Source organism: Marmota marmota, unplaced genomic scaffold, assembly GCF_001458135.2.
Source record: "Marmota marmota marmota unplaced genomic scaffold, marMar, whole genome shotgun sequence".
NCBI lineage: Eukaryota > Metazoa > Chordata > Mammalia > Rodentia > Sciuridae > Marmota > Marmota marmota.
Window position 1 is genome coordinate 2972760 of NW_026000078.1, and position 22482 is coordinate 2995241.

At 33.8% G+C, this 22482-nt stretch overlaps 1 protein-coding gene across 6 annotated transcripts in view; it reads right to left on the bottom strand.

Moving 5' to 3' along the window:
* The window catches only part of Col11a1 (collagen type XI alpha 1 chain), a 211632-nt gene that overhangs the window by 159965 nt on the left and 29185 nt on the right, over positions 1 to 22482 (bottom strand). For all 6 annotated transcript variants that reach the window (XM_048814622.1, XM_048814625.1, XM_048814623.1 and 3 more), the window contains one exon: positions 19217 to 19379. In XM_048814622.1, coding sequence (XP_048670579.1) covers positions 19217 to 19379 — 163 coding nt within the window. The remainder of the gene's footprint in view (positions 1 to 19216; positions 19380 to 22482) is intronic.

Here is a 22482-nt window from a genome sequence, read left to right on the forward strand (position 1 = left end):
TGGGGAAAGAAATCCCAGGGAAATAATTACCTAGGCAATCCTCTGTGAGCAGAGTACTCTTGGGCTCTCTTCTCAAAGGAAAGTCTTTGATCTTGGGATGGTTGACGTTTTGCAGGTTTCTGAGATGCCCTAAAAATATCTTTTCTACTGTCCTACAACAACAGACTTGGCTTCTTTATAATGACACTAACTTTTGTAACAACCATACTTCTCTAGCCTACAGAACTAGAAGTTCTCCATTTCTGGCCAACCTGAAGTTTCACACATCATTCTCCTCTGTTTGGGGCTTGCAATTCTCACAGTAAATTTAACTAAAAGCAGCCAACAATGCCCATGCCACTGCCTGAATTCTTTGCTGCATTGAAATTTCCTCTACCAGATTAATTTATCTATCACCTTTAAACTTAATCTCCTACAATGTCTCAGGGCATGGATAAAATGTAAAGTTCTTTTCCAGAAATGAGCATGTCCTGTAAGCCAACTCCCATACAAGTTCTCACTTTCATGAAAATTTCCATGAGCACAGCCTTTACTATCTTCATACCTATGAGAATTCTGATCATCTGAGCTCCCACCAGAATCACCCCTTAAGTTATGCTTACAGTATTATAGGTTTTCTCTACCTTTTGCTCCAAATTTTCCCAACTGTCTCCTGAAAAGCAATACCAAAGGTTTCTAAACTACATGATCAGGTGGTGTCACAATAACAGCCCTACTACCTGATACCAATTTTTTATCAGTTAGTCAGCTTTCCTTTGATGTGACAAGATAACCAAGAAATCAACTTATACAGAGGAAAAATTTACTTTATAATTTTAGATGTTCAAATCCAAGATAACTTGGTCTCATCACTTTGTGCCTATGGAGAAACAGTATAACAAGGTGGAAGCACATGGCAGAGTGGGCTGCTTATCTCATGGTGGCCTGGAAGCAAAGAGAGAGTATCCTATTTTTCTATTTTTTTTCCCAGTGATGCTGATTCAACTTAGAGCCTTGGGCTTGCTAGGCAAATGCTCTGTTACTGAGCCAGAACTCAGGCCTTGAGTTTTCCTTTTCTATTCAGCCTCTTTTCTCTTTGATTTTCAATTTTTGGAAGATTCCATTCTCAGATGCTTAAACTCTGAAATTTTTTCTATGCTTTGTTCAGTCCTTTAAGGTATCCATCAAAAACCTTTCATTTCTGCTACACTATTTTTACCTATAATTCTTACATTTGATTCTTATAATGATTGTCTCTCTGCTACACTTTTTCTTCCATGTTATCCACATTTTCCATTAAAGCTTTCAGCACAGTTTTTAGAAAATTTTTGGTATGTAAATTCCAACCTTCCAACCGTATTCTACACTGGTTTTGTTGCTAATTTGATACCTTTGAACTGTATGTTTTGCCTTTTAGTACGCCTTGTAATTTTCTGTTGAAGGATAGACATGATTTACTGGGTAAAAGGGGGCATTGTAAGTAAGCCTTTAGTTATGTGACAATAAAGAATTGGGGAGGGAAGCAATCTATAATGCTAGGATTCACTCTTTCTCTTCTGGTTAACCTGAACTCATGGAAAGATAATTTTATCAATGCTTCTCAATCCCACTCTTACCTCTTCATAGTTGGAGGGGGCTTGGTTTATGTATTTCCCTTTCCATGTGGAATGCTAGTGAGAACTTCGGTTGGGTATTTCCTTTCTTCACCAAAGACTAATGCTCACCGGTGTGGGTATTTCCCTTTTTTCAGTTAGCTTAAGCTCTGATGAAGCCTTAGGAGGTTATGTACTTATTAAATGGCTTCTGATGATGATGGATTCTGTGGCTCACACCTGTAATTCCAACGACTCAGAAGACTGAGGCAGTAAGACCATAGGTTCGAGGCCAGTCTAGGCAACTTAGTGAGGCCTGGTCTCAAAATAAAAATGAAAAGTTCTGGGAATGTAGCTCAGTGGTAGAGCACCACTGGGTTCAATTCCCAATACTGGGGGAATAAAAGTTTCTCCTATGGACATGTTTTATTAAAAAGAACAGGGCATTTTTGTGTTTCAAAATGTTTCCATCCCCCTTCCAGAAGCCTGAGGGGATTTTTCTCTGATACTCATTGTGAAAACCTGATAAAGCCCCTGCAAGTAAAACTCTCAAAAGCATTTCCACCCCTACCTCACATGATTGAGCTGCTTTGGAGTCTTTAACTCAGACTTTCGGTTTTGTCTGCCCCACACGTTTTTGCATGTTAAGAAGTTTTACAATATTGGAGAAGCATGAAGATGGCAAAATAGAAGGCACCACTTCCTTGGTGGCTCCATGGTATAAACCAAGAAAAGCAGAAGGCAGCTTTTCAACAAAGTAGGTGAGTGATCAAGAATTAGGGGGGACATACTGAAATCTAATAGTGGACGCTCAAAACATATCAGGGACTCAGGAGATCTTGTATGATAAAATAAGGAAGGAAGATCCCCAGCTCCACAGCTGCGAGAGCGGCTGGAGGTGCAAGTCAGAATAGTCCCTACATGAATGCCATAAAGCAAAAAAGGAATTAAAGGAACCATCATTCTCGGGAAGACTGAGGCATGTCAAGGTACAGAGATCTTAGAGATCAGAGATACTGCTCAAAAAAACAGTAAGCTATGCTACACAGTATCCATGTATAGGAGGGAAGCCACCACCTCTCTAGGTGGCATGCACAGAGGACAGCGAAAGGAACAATTTTGCAGTCATAGTGCAGGTGCTGACATCTAGGAGAGCCAATTATTGGCAGACCTGAGTCTGGCCTGAAAAATGAGCTGGACAAACCCACACTGCATGACAGAGAATGTACCTAAATGACCAAGAGAAAATCAAGTGTGGAGAGATGTATACACAAGGGGATACTGATCACAGAAACCTACCTTCTTTTCCCCTTTCTTTCCAATCTGGCTGCTTGCAGGACCAGCTGGGAGAGAAGTGCCATTCAAATGGGCAGGGGACAGAGACATTGAGTCAGAGACTGAATCAGAGACCAGGAATTGTGGGGTCCACAGGCAAAGCAGTGGACAAAGAAAAGCCTCTTATACCACAGGAGTGGAACCCAAAAGAGATTCCTGGGGTGCAGTGACAGAGAGTGGAACCCAAAGGAGATTCCTGGGGTGCAGTCTTCCAATATGGACCCACAATTGCTGGGCCTTTGATGAGCACTGACTTGAAATCTCTAGACCAATTGGCACCCAGCAAAGAAACTGAAGCATTCCTAAGCCTAAATCTCCCATCCAGGAGTTCTGCCTCCAGGACTAACCTTCCCACCATAGCAACCTCTTCCATCCAGAAGGTAGAGCTAGCATCATACTCCAAACAACCCCACCCAACTTCTGAAAAGGGAAGCTGAGAAACTTTTGAACTCCAACAGAAACAATTGTTCAATTTTTCATCAATATCCCTTTTTTTCCTCTCATATTTCTACCATTTTTGACATCAAGTATTTTTCATGCATCAGGTTACTGAGGACTGGGATATCTGAAGAGTATATTACACATTTGTTGTGTATTCTTTCACTTTTAATTTTTTCTTTTTCTTTTAAAATTTCCATTTTAAAAAATTTGTACATTATATATATTTTTCCCCTAACTTATCTGTTTCCCTGCATTTTCTTTTTCTGTTTCTTCTTGCTGACAGCCAATCTCTATTAATTCCTCTTTTACTCTTTGTATAATTTTCTACTTTTATTTTCTCTCTTCTTTCCTCATAAATATCACATCATCCTACACCACATCTGTTCTCTCTTTGTCCACCATTTGAAATTGCAAACCCTTCTGAAACCTTACTGTTTATATTGTAGACAATAACTGAATAGAACATTTGTTTATTGCAACAAAACTGTATATGTCTTAATAGGATCTTTTTTATTTAAGGGTTTATATTGTTTGCATGGGTGTTGTTATTATTTGTCTCCCCTTAAAGGCAAGGAACTGGAAACCTTCAGACACAATCTAAGTCTATAAGGTAGAATCTGTACTGCCTCAGATCCACAGTACTAGATGGGCAGACACACAACATGAAAAACAAGGGGAAAAACCACCCCAAACAAACCAAGATACTCAAATAATAGAATCCATTGACAACACAGTAGATTAACTATCAGAGAAGGAGGTTAAAGTGTATACAGTTAAAATGATCTGCGACGTAAAGGACGATGTAAGGAATGAAATCAGAGATAAATTTCAGGAGGTGAGAAATCACTTCAATAAAGAAATAGAGGTTCTGAAAATAAATTAAAGCAGAAATCTTCAAAATTAAGAAATCAGTAAACCAAATTAAAAATTTAATGCAAATCACCACCAACCGACTAGATCACTTGGAAGACAGACCTTCAGACAATGAACACAAAATATATAATTTTGAAAATAAAGATGACTCTGGAGAGAAGATGGTAAAAAACCATGAATAAAAATTCCAAGAATTATGGGATAATATGGAAAGATCAAATTTAAGATTTATCAGGATAGACGAAGGTGAGAAGATACAAACCAAAGTAATGTACAATCTTTTCAATGAAATCATACCAGAAAACTTTCTAAGCCTAGGGAATAAAATGGAAAATCAAATGCAAGAGGCTTACAGGACCACAAATGTACAAAAATACAACAGACCCACTCCAAGGCACATCATAACAAAAATGCCTAACATACAGAATAAGGATAGAATCTCAAAGGCTGAGAAAAAAATATCAGATTATGTGTAGGGAAAACCAATTCAGATCTCAGCCTATTTCTCAACCCAGACCCAGATAGCTAGGAGGTCCTCAAATAACATATACTAAGTTCTGAAAGAAAACGGATGCCAACCAAGAAATTTGTATTTAGTAAAATTAAGCTTCAGATCTGAAGATGAAGTAAAAACTTTCCAAGATAAGCAGAAGTTAAAAGAATTCACAACTAGAAAGCCTGCACTACAGAATATTCTCAATAAAATATTCCATGAAGATGAAATGAAAGACAAGTGAAAACCAGCAAAGGGAAAAACTACTCTAAAGGAATAATCAATCAAAAGAGAACTCAATCAAATTAAAAACAGAAATCAACCAAAATGACTGTGAATACAAAAACATCTCAATAATAACCTTGAACATTAATGGTCTAAGCTCATCAATCAAAACACATAGACTGCAAATTAGATTTAAAAACAAGACCCAAAATATGCTATCTCCAAGAGACTCACTTCATAGGCAAAGACATCCACAGACTTAAGGTGAAAGGTTGGGAAAAAACATATCACTCACATGGATTGCGTAAACAATCAGGGATATCTATCCTCATATAAAATAAAGTGGACTTCAAGCCAAAGTTAATCAGAAGGAACAAAAAAAGGACATTTCATACTGCTGAAAGGAATTATACATCAACAAGATATAACAATCATAAATATTTATGCCGCAAACAATGCAGCATCTACATACATCAAACAACCCATTCTCCATTTCAAGAATCAAACAGACCACAACACAATAATACGTGATGATTTTAACACAGCTCTCTCAGGATAGACCCTGCAGAAAAAATATTGAACCAAGAAACAATAGAACTAAATAATTCAATTAATAATTTAGACTTAATGGAAATATTTAGAGTATTTCTTCCATCATGGAGTGAATACACTTTCTTCTCAGTAGGACATGGATCCTTCTATAAAAAAAGACCATATCTTATGCCATAAAGCAACTCTTAGTAAACACAAAACAATAGCAATAATACCCTGCATTCTATCAGATAATAATGGAATAAAATTAGAAATCAACAATAAAATTAAAAATAGAAGCTACATAAACAACTAAATAATATGCTACTAAATGAAAAATGGAAATCAGAAGAAACCAAAGATGGAATTTAAAACAATACTTAGAGGTAAATGAGAATAGTAATACAACATATCAAAATCTCTGGGATACTGTCAAGGCAGGGCTAAGAGAAAAGTAATTGTATTGAGCTCATTCATTAAAAAATAGAAAGTCAACAAATAAGTGAACTAACATTATACCTCAAAGCCCTAGAAAAACAACAACTCAAAACCAAAAGCAGTAGAAGATGATAAATAATTAAAATCAGAGCTGAAATCAATGAAATTGAAACAAAAGATACAATTCAAAAAATGGACACAATAAAAATTGGTTCTGTGAAAAAATAAATTGATAAACTCTTAACCATACTAGTGAAGAGAAAGACAGAAAACTGAAATTACTAATATTCATGATGAAAAAGGAAATATGTTGATGGACACTACTGAAATACAGAAGATAATCAGAAACCATTGTGAAAATGTATACTTCAATAAAATAGAAAATCTTGAAGACACTGACAAGTTTCTAGAGACATTTGAGTTACCCAAACAAAGTTAAGAGGACATACACAATTTAAACAGATCAATCTCAAGCAATGAAATAGAAAACATCAACAAAAGTCTACAAAATAAGGAAGACCCAGGACCAGAAGAATTATCAGCCAAGTTCTTCAAGACATTCAAAGATAAATTTACACCAATACTCCTCAAATTATTCCTTAAAATAGAAAAAGAATGAACCCTTCTAAACTCATTCTGAGACTAGTATCACCCTAATACGAAAACCAGACAAAGACACATTAAGGAAAGAAAACTTCAGAACAATACGCCTAATAAACATACAAGCAAAAATTCTCAATAAAATTCTGGAAAATCACATATAAAAACATATTCAAAGATAATGCACCACTATCTTTGGAGTTCATCCCAGGGATCCAAGGTTGGTTCAACATATGGATATACATAAATGTAATTCATCACATCAATAGACTTAAAGACAAGAATCAATGATCATCTAAATAGATGCAGGAAAAGCGTTTGACAAAAATAAGTACCCCTTCATGTTCAAAACACTAGAAAAACTAGGGATAGTTAGAACATACCTCAACATTGTAAAAGTTATATATACTAAACCCAAGGCATCATTCTAAATGGAGTAAAATTGAAAGCATTCCCTCTAAGAACAGGAAAAAAACAAGGATGCCTCTTTTCATAACTTTTATTCAACATCATCTTTAAAACTCTAGCCAGAGCAATTAGACAGAAGAAAGAAATTAAAGGGATACAAATAAGAAAAGAAGAATTTAAATTGTCACTATTTGGTAATGACATGATTCTATATTTAGAAGATCAAAACCAAAAAAACTCCACCACAAAACATCTAGAAATAATAAATGAATTCAGCAGAGTAGCAGGGATATAAAATTAACACACATAAATCAAGTATGCCTATACATTAGTGATGAATCGACTCAAAAAGAAATTAGAAAAACTACCTCTGTCAAAATAGCATCAAAAAATAATAAAACATTTGGGAATCAATCTAACCAAAGACATGAAGGACCTCTACAATGAAAATTATATAACACTAAAGAAAGAAATTAAAGAATCTTAGTATATGGAAAGATTTCCCATGCTCTTGGCTAGGCAGAATTAACGGTGTCAAAATAGCCATACTACCAAAAGCATTATACACATTTAATGCAATTTCTATTTAAATCCCAATGACATACTTAAAAGAAATAGAAAAAGCAATCATGAAACCCATTTGTAAAAACAAAAGACCCAGAATAAACAAAGCAATCCTTAGCAAGAAAAGTAAAGCAGGAAGCATCACAATATAAGACATTAAATTATACTACTGAGCTACAGTAAGAAAAACAGCATGGTATTGGCACCAAAATAGACACATAGACAAATAGTAGAGAATGGAAAACAGAGACAAACCCACATAAATACAATTATCTCACCATAGACAAAGGCACCATAAACATATATTGAAGCAAAATACCCTCCTCATCAAATGGTGCTGGGAAAATTGGAAATCCATATGTAGCAAAATGAAATTAAACCCTTATCTCTCACCCTGCACAAAACTCAAAGTAGATCAAGAACTTAGGCATTAGAACAGAGACCCTGCGCTTAATAGAAGAAAAAATTAGGCCCAAATATCTACCATGTTCGCTTAGTAATTGACTTCCTTAACAAGACTCATAAAGTGCAATAAGTAAAATCTAGAATCGATAAATAGGATGGATTCAAACCAAAAGCTTCTTCACAGCAAACGCAAATAATCAATAGCATGAAGAAAGAGACTACAGAATGGGAGAAAATATTTGCTAACTGTAACACAAATAGGACATTAATTTTCAGGATATATAAACAACTCAAAAAACTGAACACCAAAAACAAATAACACAATCAATAAACAGGCAAAGGAATTGAACAGACACTTCACAGAAAAAAAAAATACAATCGATCAACAAATATATGAAAAAAAGTTCAACCTCTCTAACAATTAGCGAAATGCAAATCAAAACTACTTTAAGATTTCAAATTACTCCAGTCAGAATGGCAATCATCAAGAACAGATGGAACAATAAATGTTGGTGAGGATGAAAGGGAAAAGATACACTCTATGTTGCTTATGCAACTGGAATTTGGTGCAACCACTATTGAAAGCAGTATGAGATTCCTCATAAAACTTGGAATGAAACCACCATTTGACCCAGTTACCCCACTCCTTGGCATATACCCAAAGGATTTAAAATCAACATACTACAGTGATGCAGCCACATCAATGTTTATAGCAGCTCAATTCACAATAGCTAAACTATGGTACCACCCTAGGTGCCTATCAACAGATGAATGGATAAAGGAAATGTAGTATATATACACAATGGAATATAACTGAGACATAAAGAAGAATGAAATTATGGCATTTGCCAGTAAATGGATGGAGATGGAGAATATCATGCTAAGCAAAGTAAGCCAATCCCAAAGAACCAAAAGGCCAAATGCTTTTTCTGATATGCAGATGCTAATTCACAATAAATGGGGTTGGGGTGAGGGAAGAATAGAGGTACTTTGGATTACACAGAGGGGAGTAAAGGGAGGGGAGGGGGTTGGGGGAAAGAAGGACATTAGAATGAATCAGACCTTATTACTCTATGTTCATAGAGGATTACAAAACTGGTATAAGTCTACATCATGTACTACCAGAAGAATGAGAAGTTATATTTCATTTATTTACAATGTGTCAAAATGAATAACTGTCATGAATAGCTAATTAGGACAAATTTTTTAAAAAATAAAGAAGTCTTATATTAACTTGGTTAGAGATGCCAGGAACATGAAATGACTGCTAAAGGAAGCTGCAGGCAATGAGCATAACCAGACCCAGAAAGTGGCCATGTGAGCTTTATCCAACAAGACGACTGGGCTGTGCCTGCATGGGCCATTGGGGTCATACACCCCACCACCATGTGCCCTGGATACTGGACATGGAGCCATAGGATTTCATATTTGCTCAACTAAGTTTCAGTCTTGCTTTAGTTCAATTTTTAATTGTTTCCCTCTTCTTCCCTTTTGGATTGGAATATTTAATTTGTGCTATCCTATCTGGGACATTTTAAATTTGCTCTTTTGATTTTTATAGAGGTTGACAGCTAGGAATTTGTCTTGGGACCCAGACATGACTTTGGATTTGGATTTGTTTAGCAATCCTGGAACTGTTAAGACTTTGGTGACTCTTAGAGATGAACTGAATGTCCTGTGCATTTTGAGGTGCACATGAGCCTTTGGAAGCCGAGGACAAAAATATTACATTTTGTATCATAAATAACCTTCAAAGGCCAGGTGCAAAAGTTCTGATCATCACCTTAAGAGGTGTAGCTTAATGGAGGGACATGAAGAAAATATTAAGACCCTGGCTCCTTTTACTCTCTACTTTTGCTTCCCAACCATGATGCAGTAAGCAGATTCCTCTACCACATGCTCCCAACTCCATGATATATTACCTTGTCACAGGCCTAAAGCAATGGGGCTAAAAAACTATGGACTTCAACGTCTAAAACCATGAGCCAAAATAAACATTTATCCTTATAAGTTAATTACCTCAGATATTTGTCACAGCAATATTTGCTGAGTAATCAATAATATAAATCACTCAATATCTACCAGAGAACAAAGGAATTAAACAAGAAAATAGTAACAGAAATATAGCTGTAAATTCTCAAAACAGGATATTAAAAATCACATTTCTAAACACAGGTCAAGCAAGAAATCTTCTGAGAAAATTTAAGATAAAACAAAATGGAAAAGACAATGAAATTTATCTTAAAGGGAAATTTATAACATTGAATGTACACATTAGAAAATAGAAATAATATAAAAATCAGTCATCTAAACTTTCACCTTAACAAACTGAAAAAAGAAGAGCAGAGAAAGTTAAATCCTGGGTTTGTGGCTCAGCGGTAGAGCGCTCCACTAGCACATTCAAGAACCTGCATACAATCCTCAGCACCACATAAAAATAAAGGTATTGTGTCCAACTAAAAAATAAATATTTAATAAAACAAAGTAAGCAGAATAAAAGAAATAATTAAACTTGAGTAGAAGTAATAATTAAACTTGAGTAGAAATAATTAAATAGAAAACAGAACAATCAATATAGAATGTCATTAAAAACAACAGTTTGTTCTTTGAAAATATCAATAAATTGACAAGACCTGAGTCAGAATATCTAAGAAAAAAGAAAGAGAATACAAATTACTATTATCTGAAATGGAAGATGGAAACTTACTATAGGTTGATTGGACGTTAAATGAATAATAAAAAATATTTTAGAACTCTATGCCCCAAATTTGACATGCTAGATGAAATGGACTAGTTCCTTGAAAGGCACAATCTGTAAAAACTCCCACAGGAAGAAATAGAAGATATGAATAGACCTACATGCAATGAAGAAATTGAATAAAAAAAATAGTAATTTTCCAAAAGAGCAAGTACAATAACAGGACAAGTTCACTAGTGAATTATACATACATTTTGAGAATAAAGTGAGCTATTTCTCTATAATTTCTTTCAGAATAAAGAGATAAAAGAAATGTATTTTTTAAATTAAGGCTTTATAGTCATAAAAGTAATATTTCTTAACTCATTCTGTGAAATTGCATTACTTCAATATTAAAACCAGATAAAGACATTAAAAGTAAACCAGATGCCAGGTCTGGTGGCACACTCCTGTAATGCCATCGGTTTGGGAGGCTGAGGCAGGATGATCACAAGTTCAAAATCAGGCTCAGCAAAAAGCAAGGTGCTAAGCAACTCAGGGAGACCCTGTCCCTAAAAACATACAAAATAGGGCTGGGGATGTGGCTCAGTGGTCAAGTGCCCCTAAGTTCAATCCAAGATAACCCTCAAAAGAAAACCAGAGACCAATATCTCTCCTAAAAATAAATGCCAAAATCCATAACAGAATATTACAATCAAAAATATAATGTATGGAAATAATTATGTATCATGACCAAGAGGGATTTACACCAAGTATAAAAGGCTGATTTAACAACTGCACATCAATTAACATAATAATATCAAAGAGCTAAAGAAGAAAAACCAAATAATCTTATCAATACATTGAAGAAACCATTTAGCAAAATCCAATAGGCATTCACCATAAAAGTCTTCAGGAAAACAGAAACAGGGTAACTTCCTCAACTTCAAAAAGAACATCAATCAAAAATACTATTGTTAACATCATATTTAATAATGAGAGACTCAAAACTTTCCCACTAAGATCAGAAACAAGACAAGCATTTCCTTTCAATTTCCAAAATCATACTGTAAATCCTAGCTAATGCAGTAAGTAAAGAAAATGAAATAAAATATATGTAAACTGGGAAAGAATTTAACTATTTGTAGATGATATAATCATCCATGTAGAAAACCCAAAAGGATTTAAAAAACAAAAACAAATTGCTAAGAAGAGATTACTGTATGGTTGAAGTAATATACAAATTTTATATACAAAAGCCAATCACTTTCCTAAAAACAATGAAAAATTGGCAACTGAAATTTTAAACTCAATATCTCCCTTGTTAGCACTGAAATAATTGAACTATGCATGTATGACTTCAACAAAAAAATATGATTTATATGAGGAAAACTATAAAATTGATAAGATATGAAAGAAAATATCTGAAGAAGTATTCCAAGTTCATTAATAGGAAACTGAATCAATATTCAATCTGTCAGTTATCCTCAATTCTATCTAAATATTCAACACAATCCTAATTAATCTACCGAAATATTATTTTGTAGATCTTGACAAACTGATTCTAAATTTTTAGAGGAAAAAGATCTAGAATAGTCAAATAAGTCACAATATTGAATGAAGAGAGCTACCTGACTTCAATATTTACTATAATGTTACATTCATGGCTACAGTATAGTATTGGTAAGAGAACCATGCCTTTATTAGTAAGAGAACCATAAAGACATCAATGGAGATCAGAAAGTCCAGGAAAAGATCCACAATGAATACAATGGACTTATCATTGAGAAAGGTACAAAGATAATACCATGCAGCAAAGACAATACACAGATGCCAACTCCGAGATGAACTAGAAACTAGATGAAATTCTCAAAAATTTTTAAATAGCTGGTAATTCTTCTCCAAGGGGTTGACGAGATAAAATGGAATACTTCATAGTAAAGTAGAAACTCTTTAAAAATTGGCCAAAAATTTCCTAAATTTGTTGAAAATCATTAATTTACATATTTAAGATATTCTTTATACCCTCCACAATAATAAATTCAAACAAAGTCATTCTCAGTTAATTATAACCAAACCTTTAAAATGCAAATATAAAGAAAAATCTTGATAACAGCTAAAAAATGGTGTATGAGAACAATGAATTGAATGTGGATTTAGTGTGCAAAAGCATAGAGGTCAGAAGCATGTGGAACTTTTTTACAATATTAAAATAATAGACGGTCCATGCAGAATTCTATTGCCAGTGAAAACACCCTTCTGTAATGAATGGAGAAACAATATCTCATATCCAGGAAAACTAAGAGAATATATTTGGACCTTAAAAAATAAAAGATTAAGCCAGGCGTTATAGTGCATGCCTGTAATCCCAGCAGCTCCAGAAGCCAAGAAAAGAGGATCACAAGTTCAAAGCCAGCCTCAGCAATGGAGAGGCATTAAGAACTCAGTAAGACACTGTCTCTAAATAAAATACAAAATAGGTCTGGAGATGTGGCTCAGTGTTGAGAGCCCCTGAGTTTAATCCCCAGTTCCAAAAATAAAAAATAAAAAAAAATAAAAATAAAGAAAGATTAACAGAAATGATAAATATGAAATTTTTCACTTAAGAACTTTAAAATACTTATGACAATTTAAAGTGAAAATTATAACATTTTGTGATATTTTCAATGTATGTAGATCTAATACATACAACAAATGTACTATAAAGATCAGTGTAGAAGAAGACTGGAAGGAAGGTTTTCTCATTACATATAACATGGCATAAAATAAAAAATAGATCATAAAATACCAGTATACATTTTGGAATTCTTAAACTCACCACAAATTAAAAATTAGCAAAGTAATCCAACGATAAAATACTATACAACATTAAAAAGTATTCAAACAATCTCCCCATCACCAAAAACAAACAAAAAAAAATTGGAGGAAGTAGGTGATGTACAAAGGATCAGAAAGCAAAGAGAATACAAAAATTATAGACCTATATCAAGCCATACCAATAAGAAATCAACATTTAATGCAATTCTTAATGTATTTTAAAAGTTATTAGTCTCTTCACATCAATCAAAAAGGAAGAAATTAGCAAAGGGGATCAAAAACAAGAATATCCAACAGGCTAATGCCAATAGGTTCACTTAGAAAAAATAATGTACAATTTAAAATTCATGTAGTGGGAAGAAATGATTCTTAAAATATTGATCTTCTACTTTAAGAATCTAGAAATTTTCTGTTTCCAAATTATATGTAGAAATAAAGTTAAATATAAGAAATAGTCAAGAATCAAGTAAGCCTAAAAGTGATCTGTTAAAAATATCAACAAAATATATTTACTAAGGAAATTGAGTACGTTAAAATACCTTTTTAGGAAAATTTTTATTTTTATTTTATTTTTTTAATGTTTATACTTCTGGTACTGGGCATTCAACCCGTGGCCACTTTACCACTGAGCAACAGTCCTTTTTATTTTTTGAGACAGGGTCTCATTAAATTCCTCATATTGACCTAGAACTTTTGATCTTCCTGCATCAGCCTCCTGAGTCACTGTGATTTCAGGTATGTGCCACCATGGCAAGCAATTAAAAAAATAACTTTGAAAAGAAACCTCAGGCTGATATTTTTCACTGGTGCTTTTTTTTTATTTTTTTATTCATTTTATTTGTTTTTTGATACCAGGGTTTGAACCCAGGGATGCTTAACTACTAAGTCACTATTTTTTATTTTGACTCAGGGTCTCAATAAATTGCTTAAGGCCTTATTAATTAGCTGAAGCTGGCTTTGAACTTAGAATCCTCCTGCCTCAACCCACCTTGAGCTACTGGGATTCAAGGTGTGCATCACCATGTCCAGCTTCACTAGGGCCTTTTATACAACATTGGAGAAAGAAATAATATCAGTTATACACAGAAGTTTTCATAAAATAGATATGGAAAGACTACTGTCCAGCTCAGTACATGAGAACAGCATAATTCTAATATCAGATTTTGACAGATATTAAAAATACAAAGAATCATTGACCAATATCCCTCATTCATATAGACTCAAAATTTTAAAGGTTTTTAGCAAATTGAAAACACTATGTAAATAGGATAATATACAAAATTCTCAAGGGCCATGAATATACATACATTCAAACTGGCAAAAGTGAATACTGGAAAATTCCCTCCATCCTACCACATAGTTCCATCCATATCTACTGTCTTACAATTTTTAAAATGTGTACCACTGGAAAATATACACAGTAAAAGAGAAAAAGACATCATAAGTCAATAATAAAACTCTTAATTTTATAAGAACTTTCTTTTTTTGGTATCAGGGATTGAACCCAGGGGCACTTAACCACTAAGCAAGCAACATCCTCAGACCTTTTTTACATTTTATTTAGAGACAGGGTCTCACTGAGTTTCTTAGGGACTAAGTTGCTGAGGCTGACTTTGAACTCGTGATCCTTCTGCCTCAGCCTCCGGAGCCACTGGGATTACAAGTGTGGGTTACTTAGGCCCAGCTTAATCTGATAAGAATTTAATGGAATATTTGGAATGGCTATTAGTATATAAGGTAGGATTCACCTACTCATTATCATTATTTATTGTTCAGGTCTTGCAGAACTACCAAAATAGCATAGTTTTGCAGGGCTGAGGGCTGAGTGTAAAGCTCAGTGGCATAGCACTTGCCTACCATGGGAGAAGCCCTGGATTCAATCCCAGGAATTTAAATAGAAAGAAAAGAAAAAGAAAGCATAGCTTGTATATATTGTTACTTCTCTGCATGGATTTCTACACACACACAAAACAAACAAACAAACAAACAAAAAACACTGAATTTAAAAATATTTTCTGAGTAAGGATAAACGCAAATTTTTCATCAAGAAGCTTTTCCCATCTAATTGTCATCATATTTCACTAATTGTTTCAATGAATGAATCTCCCCAAGGCAGATAAATGTTAGTTAAAAATATAAAAGACTTGTAATAATCAGCTATGATTCTCAATACTTCTAAAAAATTAAAGACTAAAATTTATGATGCTGATTTAGTCAGCTTTTCTCTGCTGTGATTAGAAGATCCAACCAGAGCAGTTTTATGGGAAAGAGAGTTTATTTGAGGTCTTACAGTGTTAGAGATCTTAGTCCACAAGAGGCTGGCTCCATTCCTCGGGATTCAAGATGAGGCAGGACATTATGGCGGAAGAGTGTGGCGGAGGGAAGAAGTCGTGTGTTGATCAGAAGCAAAAATAGGGAGTCTCCACTCTCAAAGCCACGCCCACAATGAACCACTTCCTCCAGCAAGCACACCCCACCTGCCTCTTTACTGCTGGGTTAATCCCATCAGGGATCAATTAACTGACTGGGCCAGGGTTATAATTCAATCATTTCTCCTTTGAACCTTGCATTGTCTCACACATGAGCTTTCTGGGGACACATCACATCCAAACCATAGCAGATGCTATGAAAACTTGAGTTCTAATGGCTATATCTTGTTATTTGGCAATTTTCCTGTTTAAAAGTCTTCAAAAATGATCTTATTGATAATAAACACAAGCAATGTGGTTCTTCTTTTTATTTTTCCTTACATCTTTGCAGCATATTGTCAAAATGGAAAAACCAAGAGTTCTGATCAGTATAGATTGGACACTTTGTGCTTACATAAATGTGTGCACCCACTCAGACCATCTTCCACTTATAAAGGCCTGTATTCAGCTATGTCTGTTTAGGGGACAGATTTATCCAATCTTTATAATGTACTTTGTAAACTAGCAATAACCCAGGAAAGGGTACACTAAGAGTTTTGACTTAAACATGGGTCACTGTTGGTTACCGATATAAAATGCATACAAATATATTTGAAACACCATAGCTAGAAATTAATTTAAAAAGTAATAAGAAGAAAACTATACCTTAATACATAATTAATACATGTAACTGCTTATGTGTTACCTATGAATGTAGGTACATAAATTCATATTAATATCTTAAGCACTTTACATGATCCTAATAAAGGAGATTCTATTATATTTCTCATGTAAAGAATGAGAGATTCAAACATACATAAATTAATTACATAGAGAAAAGTGAAAATTAAGCTGGATGATGGCATTCAAAATCAAATCTTTCTCATTCCAGAATCAAATCATATATACTCACTCTGATATGCTAAAATTATATAATATGACTTATGGGTCTATATAGTCATCTTGGCATTTTCATGTAAATTGTTCTTGTCAAAATTAAAATTTTCAATTCTGCTTCTATCTGTTTACTGATGAATTCTTATGTCATCAGACTGCAATGTAAATATAGCCATGTTTAGTATTTTGGGGGATGAAAGTTCCATTAGAGAAGTGTAGGGTGGCATATATGTGAAATTAAATACATTAAACAAATCTTAATCTAAATACAAATTACTGTATTTTTGAAAAAGTGACATTTCTAGTTTTCAGGCTAATGAATCATTGATGTTATCAGAACATCTTCATCATCACTACTGTTTATCAAACACTAAAATGATATATATATGGTGTCATTCTGTCTGCTTTCATTTTTAGTTTACTTCTACAAATTCACTTACAGAGATCTGAAAGTTGATATGTGTATGAAAAAAAAAACAAAATGACAGTAAAATTTTTTGAGAAAATTTTTACACCAGCATATATTAACATTATATTCTGATAGGATGAGCTAATTTCACAAAAGCTGTGAGAATTTGATTCAAATTTAAAAGTCTATGTGTTTGAATCATTTTTTCTCTTCATGCTCTATTTTTAAATGGAAAGAAACTATATTGGTTTAGAAATTTTATATAGCCATACAGTAATACAATTTAGTAAATAAGACCTTAATTTAACATATGATGACTGGATATGTGAATTAGACAAATATAAAATTTCAGCCAATTAAAAAAATTTTGTTCTAAAGCATTTCAAACAGTTTATTAAGTAAAAATAAAGTTTCCCTATTTATCTGATCAAAGATGGTAGAGGATAATCTGATAGTGAAAGGTGCTCTCTTCATTTACACATTAAAAAACTGACTCACGCTTTGTAGCAAATAAATGTTCTATTTAAAGCTTCATAAGAGTTTCATAAAACTCCAAAATGTGAAGCAGCTTAATAAATGTACTTTTCACCACACATTGTCAATTCACTAGATGTTCCATTAAACAATTTCTTCAGAATTATTTTTCTTAATGTTTTAATAGCTCCTCTAGATAAATGGTTGGAGTTACTCTAGGATGTAAAATGTGGTATATGGTATTATAAATTTAAATGAGGAAGAGATAGAGAAAGAGAAAAAAGGGCAGGGGCCAGGGGATGACATCCTATATTATTCATTTATGATCCTGGAAAATAAGGTTCTTGGGGTTAAAATATGCATTATGCCTGCGAAACTAATGTTTATAGATAGTCTAATTCTAAAATAAGACTCTGAAAGACTGGAAATTATACTAATTGTTTATAATATTCATTTGCTTAATAAATAGTTCTTTATCATATTGTGTGCAATCGATGAATTACATTGAATGACCTGGGTCTACATTACCAATATATATTACCAGAATCAGTTTATCATTTAATCCAGACATATCACAGATTAAAATATTTTATGTAGAGTCAAAGACTTAAATACACACAAGTGAAAAACATCAGAAAAAATATTATATTCTAAATAAATAATTTGAAAATGTCATGAGTGTTATTTATGTTTAACCTCAGACCATAGTTATGTATATAATTACAAGAATATGATAGTCTAGCTAATACTCTAATTTACACTGTATTTTCAATGCAAATATACACTGTATGTATAGATGTGTGTGTACACATACGTATGTGCATATATATGTGTGTGTATATATATATATATATATTTTTTTTTTGACACATCAACAGAATACAGCAAATCTCCCATAGGAAACATGGCTCAATCTATATTATATTGCACAGTTTTACTCTGTTTCACTCTGAAAATTAACTGACTCAGAAATTATGTTAAAACAATCATAAAAGTAATGAATAATGTGTCAGGAGTGCATGCTTCTCTTTATGAGGTCAGGAGACTGAGATCTGTTTGTTCTGTTAAAAAATGGCTAAAAACAAAAGCACAAATTACCAGGTCCAATGATTGAAGAATTAAAGGAAAGAATGTGATTATCATAATTAGTGAAATAAAATTGAAAGAGATTGCTTCCCATGACCTTCATATTATTTTTAAAATTATGATTTAAAAGCTTAAAAGTTCATCTTTTTGCAATATGATCTTTACTTTACCTTGGAAATACTCACAAAGAACAAAGCAAGTCAGAATAGAGACTTGTACATTTCTCGAAATTAATCTTCCAGAGAAGGAAGAGAAGAAAATGTTCTTTTCTCCAAAGAAAATAATACAAAGTACTAAGAGTAGAGCCATTTGTCCCTCCCAGGGGAATAGTGTGCCTGTGTTCAAATCAACCAATCTCTGTAAAGTTTCCCCAGCCACTTCAGTCACCATTGTCTGGTCATTCTCTTAATAAACAATACAAAACATCACTGCTACACCCACAGGGTTAGAAAGTAGGTCACTCTTTACAGTTTTCAACTTTGCTTCATAACAGATATTGATTGTTACTGTTATTAACCTAGTTCATCTGCTTTAATAATATTCAGCTTAAAAGTTTATTTTTACCTCAAAAACTTCTTCATCCAAAATCCTTGTTCCAAAAACCGTGATTCCATTGGTATCAACAATTGATCTCTCACTTCTATCAAGTGGTTTTGTGGTTTTCTTCTTACAGTCAACAATCATTGTCACAGTTTTCTTTTCCACACTGATTGCTACCCGATGCCACCTGAAAAAAAAAAAAGCCAGGTAATTCTTTTGTAAGCTTCAACAACATTGGCTGCCAATGCATTATTCACATACAGTATATTTTAAATTACAAAAGTGAGCTGAAATGGCTTAAAATGTAAGCTTAGGAATCAATTGTTTAGCTGGTGACAACTTACTACTTACTCAGCATAGTGCTAGGTACTCAAAAAAAAAAAAAAAAAACACTAGCAGCCTAAAATGCACAGCAGGGTTATCTGTCCATGCTGATAAGGACATGCCCATTCTCTGCTTCACTTTATGTCACAGCAACAAAAGCATAATCTCACTGCATCCTGATGAAGGTATTTGATAGAGATTAGGAAGGGACAGGGTAGATGCAGTAGTTTCTGTGTACACAAATGCTTTCTTCCAAAGAAAATGCTTTCCACCTACAAAAAAAAAATCAAACCAACCAACAAACAAAAAAGGACCTTCTGACTGAATGACTGCTCCATCTGGAGAAACTCAACGTTCGAACTGTAAAACACAATGCACTGCACTGTCTTTATTCCCGTTTATTTTAAGTGCTTTCAATTTCTTTTCCCACTTTAATTTCAAGACAGTTATAGATCACTACTGTGGGTAGGATCCAAGCCTGAGACACAGTATCTCTCCTTCTTCCCACTCTTGACAGGAAGTGGGAACACTGAAAGAAAGCAGTCAATGCCTGCTTACAGGGAGAGTCTCAATTCATTCTGCAGCTACTGCTCCAGCTAATTCAGGATGGTGATGACAGGCTTAGAGGGGGAGACATAACCAGCCCTTTGGAAACATATGTATCTTAGCAATATTGTGAAAAGAAGAGTTTATTAACAATATCTGGTGTTAACATAAACCACTAAGTGAAGCTCACTTGGATTCTGCAAGCCATCTCTGGTTTTATATTTTATTTTTTCTCAAATAAAAAAGGGATAGATTAATATTCCAGAAGTGTCTAGGACTAGATCCATAAAATAAATTACCCAAAAAGATGTAGGGAGCCTTCCTAAAATGTCTGTTTCTTGATACTTGGCATGGCTGCTGATGAGGACCAAGTATATTTCCATATACACTTAATCTTTGGTCTTTCCACTAGCACATTCAACTAGCATAGGCATCTGCTTGGTTTGAATTGAGCAGATTTATATAAGGAGCCACTTAATACAGTGAGAGTAAAATTTACACATACTTCATGCCAAGCTGCCTGTGTCTTAACTTAAACCATTCCTACTGTCATAGGTATGTGCTTTTCATTAGCAGAAAACAAAAAAAGACTTCAACTGTGAAAAGCTGATTGGAACTCTAAATGGCATTTTTGTTGAATTAATTTAAGCTGAGATAATAATGAGACATCAAAATCACAGTATCACGTAATATTCAAAATACTGTTAGAAAAAAATAAATTAACACTTCATTTTGAAGCCCTTCTCCATTATTTCCTTTCTCTCATACATTTTTATAGTCAGAAAACTTCTCCTCGATTCTTATATTCAAAGTATAAACAAAATCCAGTGTCTCTCAACTTAGTCCAAGCTGTCACCTCTTTCACGTGGCTTCCCAACTGGTTGCTGTTTCCACTCTTTTGCAACCACAGCAACCTTTTAGAATATGAGACAGATCAAGTCTCCATCTTACTAAATAAGCTATCAAGTACTCCTGTAACAGGGTGTCCAGGCCCTCTCTGATCTCATGTCTGACTTTTCACACTCTGACTCCCTGGGTCCCATTCACACACTGCCTTCCTGCCTCCTTCCCACTGCTCCCCAGTGTTCTTCACTTTGCAAGAACCTCTTCCTCCACATGCCCTCAAGGCAATTCCTGCTCCCTGAACTTTGCTCAATACAACATCATCAAAAAGACTGCCCAGTCTAAAAGAGTACACTAAATACATCTATTTCTTGGATTTATTTTCATTCATAGAACTATCAGCACTTCATGCATTTTTGCCTCTTCTGTTGTTGATCTTTTCTATTAGAATTTAAGCTTCAGGTGTGGAGAGACTTCACATGGGCTATTCATGGCCTCACCTGTGCCCCGTAGATGTCTAGTCAAGTGGTGGATAAATACTTACAGATCGAATAGCCTATCATCATGAGAAATGTAGTTTAACAAATCGAAGTGTGCTTAAATACCAATAATTTTTGCATTGAAATTGTAATGCTAGTTGGGTTCAACAAATATGTCACATTTTAACAGTATCAAATGAATAATACAGTGCCGGCACGTGGTAAGCACTTAATAAATTGTGATTGAATGAATATATGAATGAAAGGTGTTTATTTCACTCAATATATTGTCAGTAATGGTTTACTACTGTGATACATGTAAATATAACTATTGCTCTGTTTGATAATGAATAAAAATGTTTATTGAGCATTTCCCATGTTTTATTTTAATAACTTATTCAAATTAAGCACTGCCTATTGTTTTCAAATAGAACGCTGGTCATGATAAATTAATTTTTTTAATTAAGAAGGCATCCTAATGAGGGTAAGCAAGATAAAGTAAAACAATGTTTGAATAATAAAATGAATTCAAAATGTCTTCCACAAATACTAAATATGAATTAAATTTTACCTTGGTGTTGGCTAATGGTCAAAAATAGAAACATAATGTGATATAATATTTTACTTTTCTATAGGATAACAATTTAAATTACTTGTGAAAGTCTATTTTTTTCTGGCACTGAGAGTTGGAGGTTTCTCTGGGGTCCTGACAAAGACACAATGTATATGAATTTTTTTTCCACCTGCACTTCTGTTTCCTTCTGTCTATAGCCAAAAGTTCTACATCTGATAAAGCCATTTTAGGGGTTTAAATACAGCAATTAAATGTGTAGTAAAATTTAATGCACATTTGTTTGTGTTTAGTGGCTCCCTAAGCAAAAGGCAATCATTACAACACAGAATTCAGCAGAGTTTCAGAAGACTGTAGCTTGAGCCTGACTACCTAAATCCCAAAGCTACCTCTGCCACTTTCCAACTTTATGACTTTAGACAAATCAAATAAACTTTCTGTGACTTGGTCCCCTTATCTGTAATATTTATTAACATTATCTTCTTAAAGTGATTGTGAATAATTAAATAATTTAGCTATGTATTAAG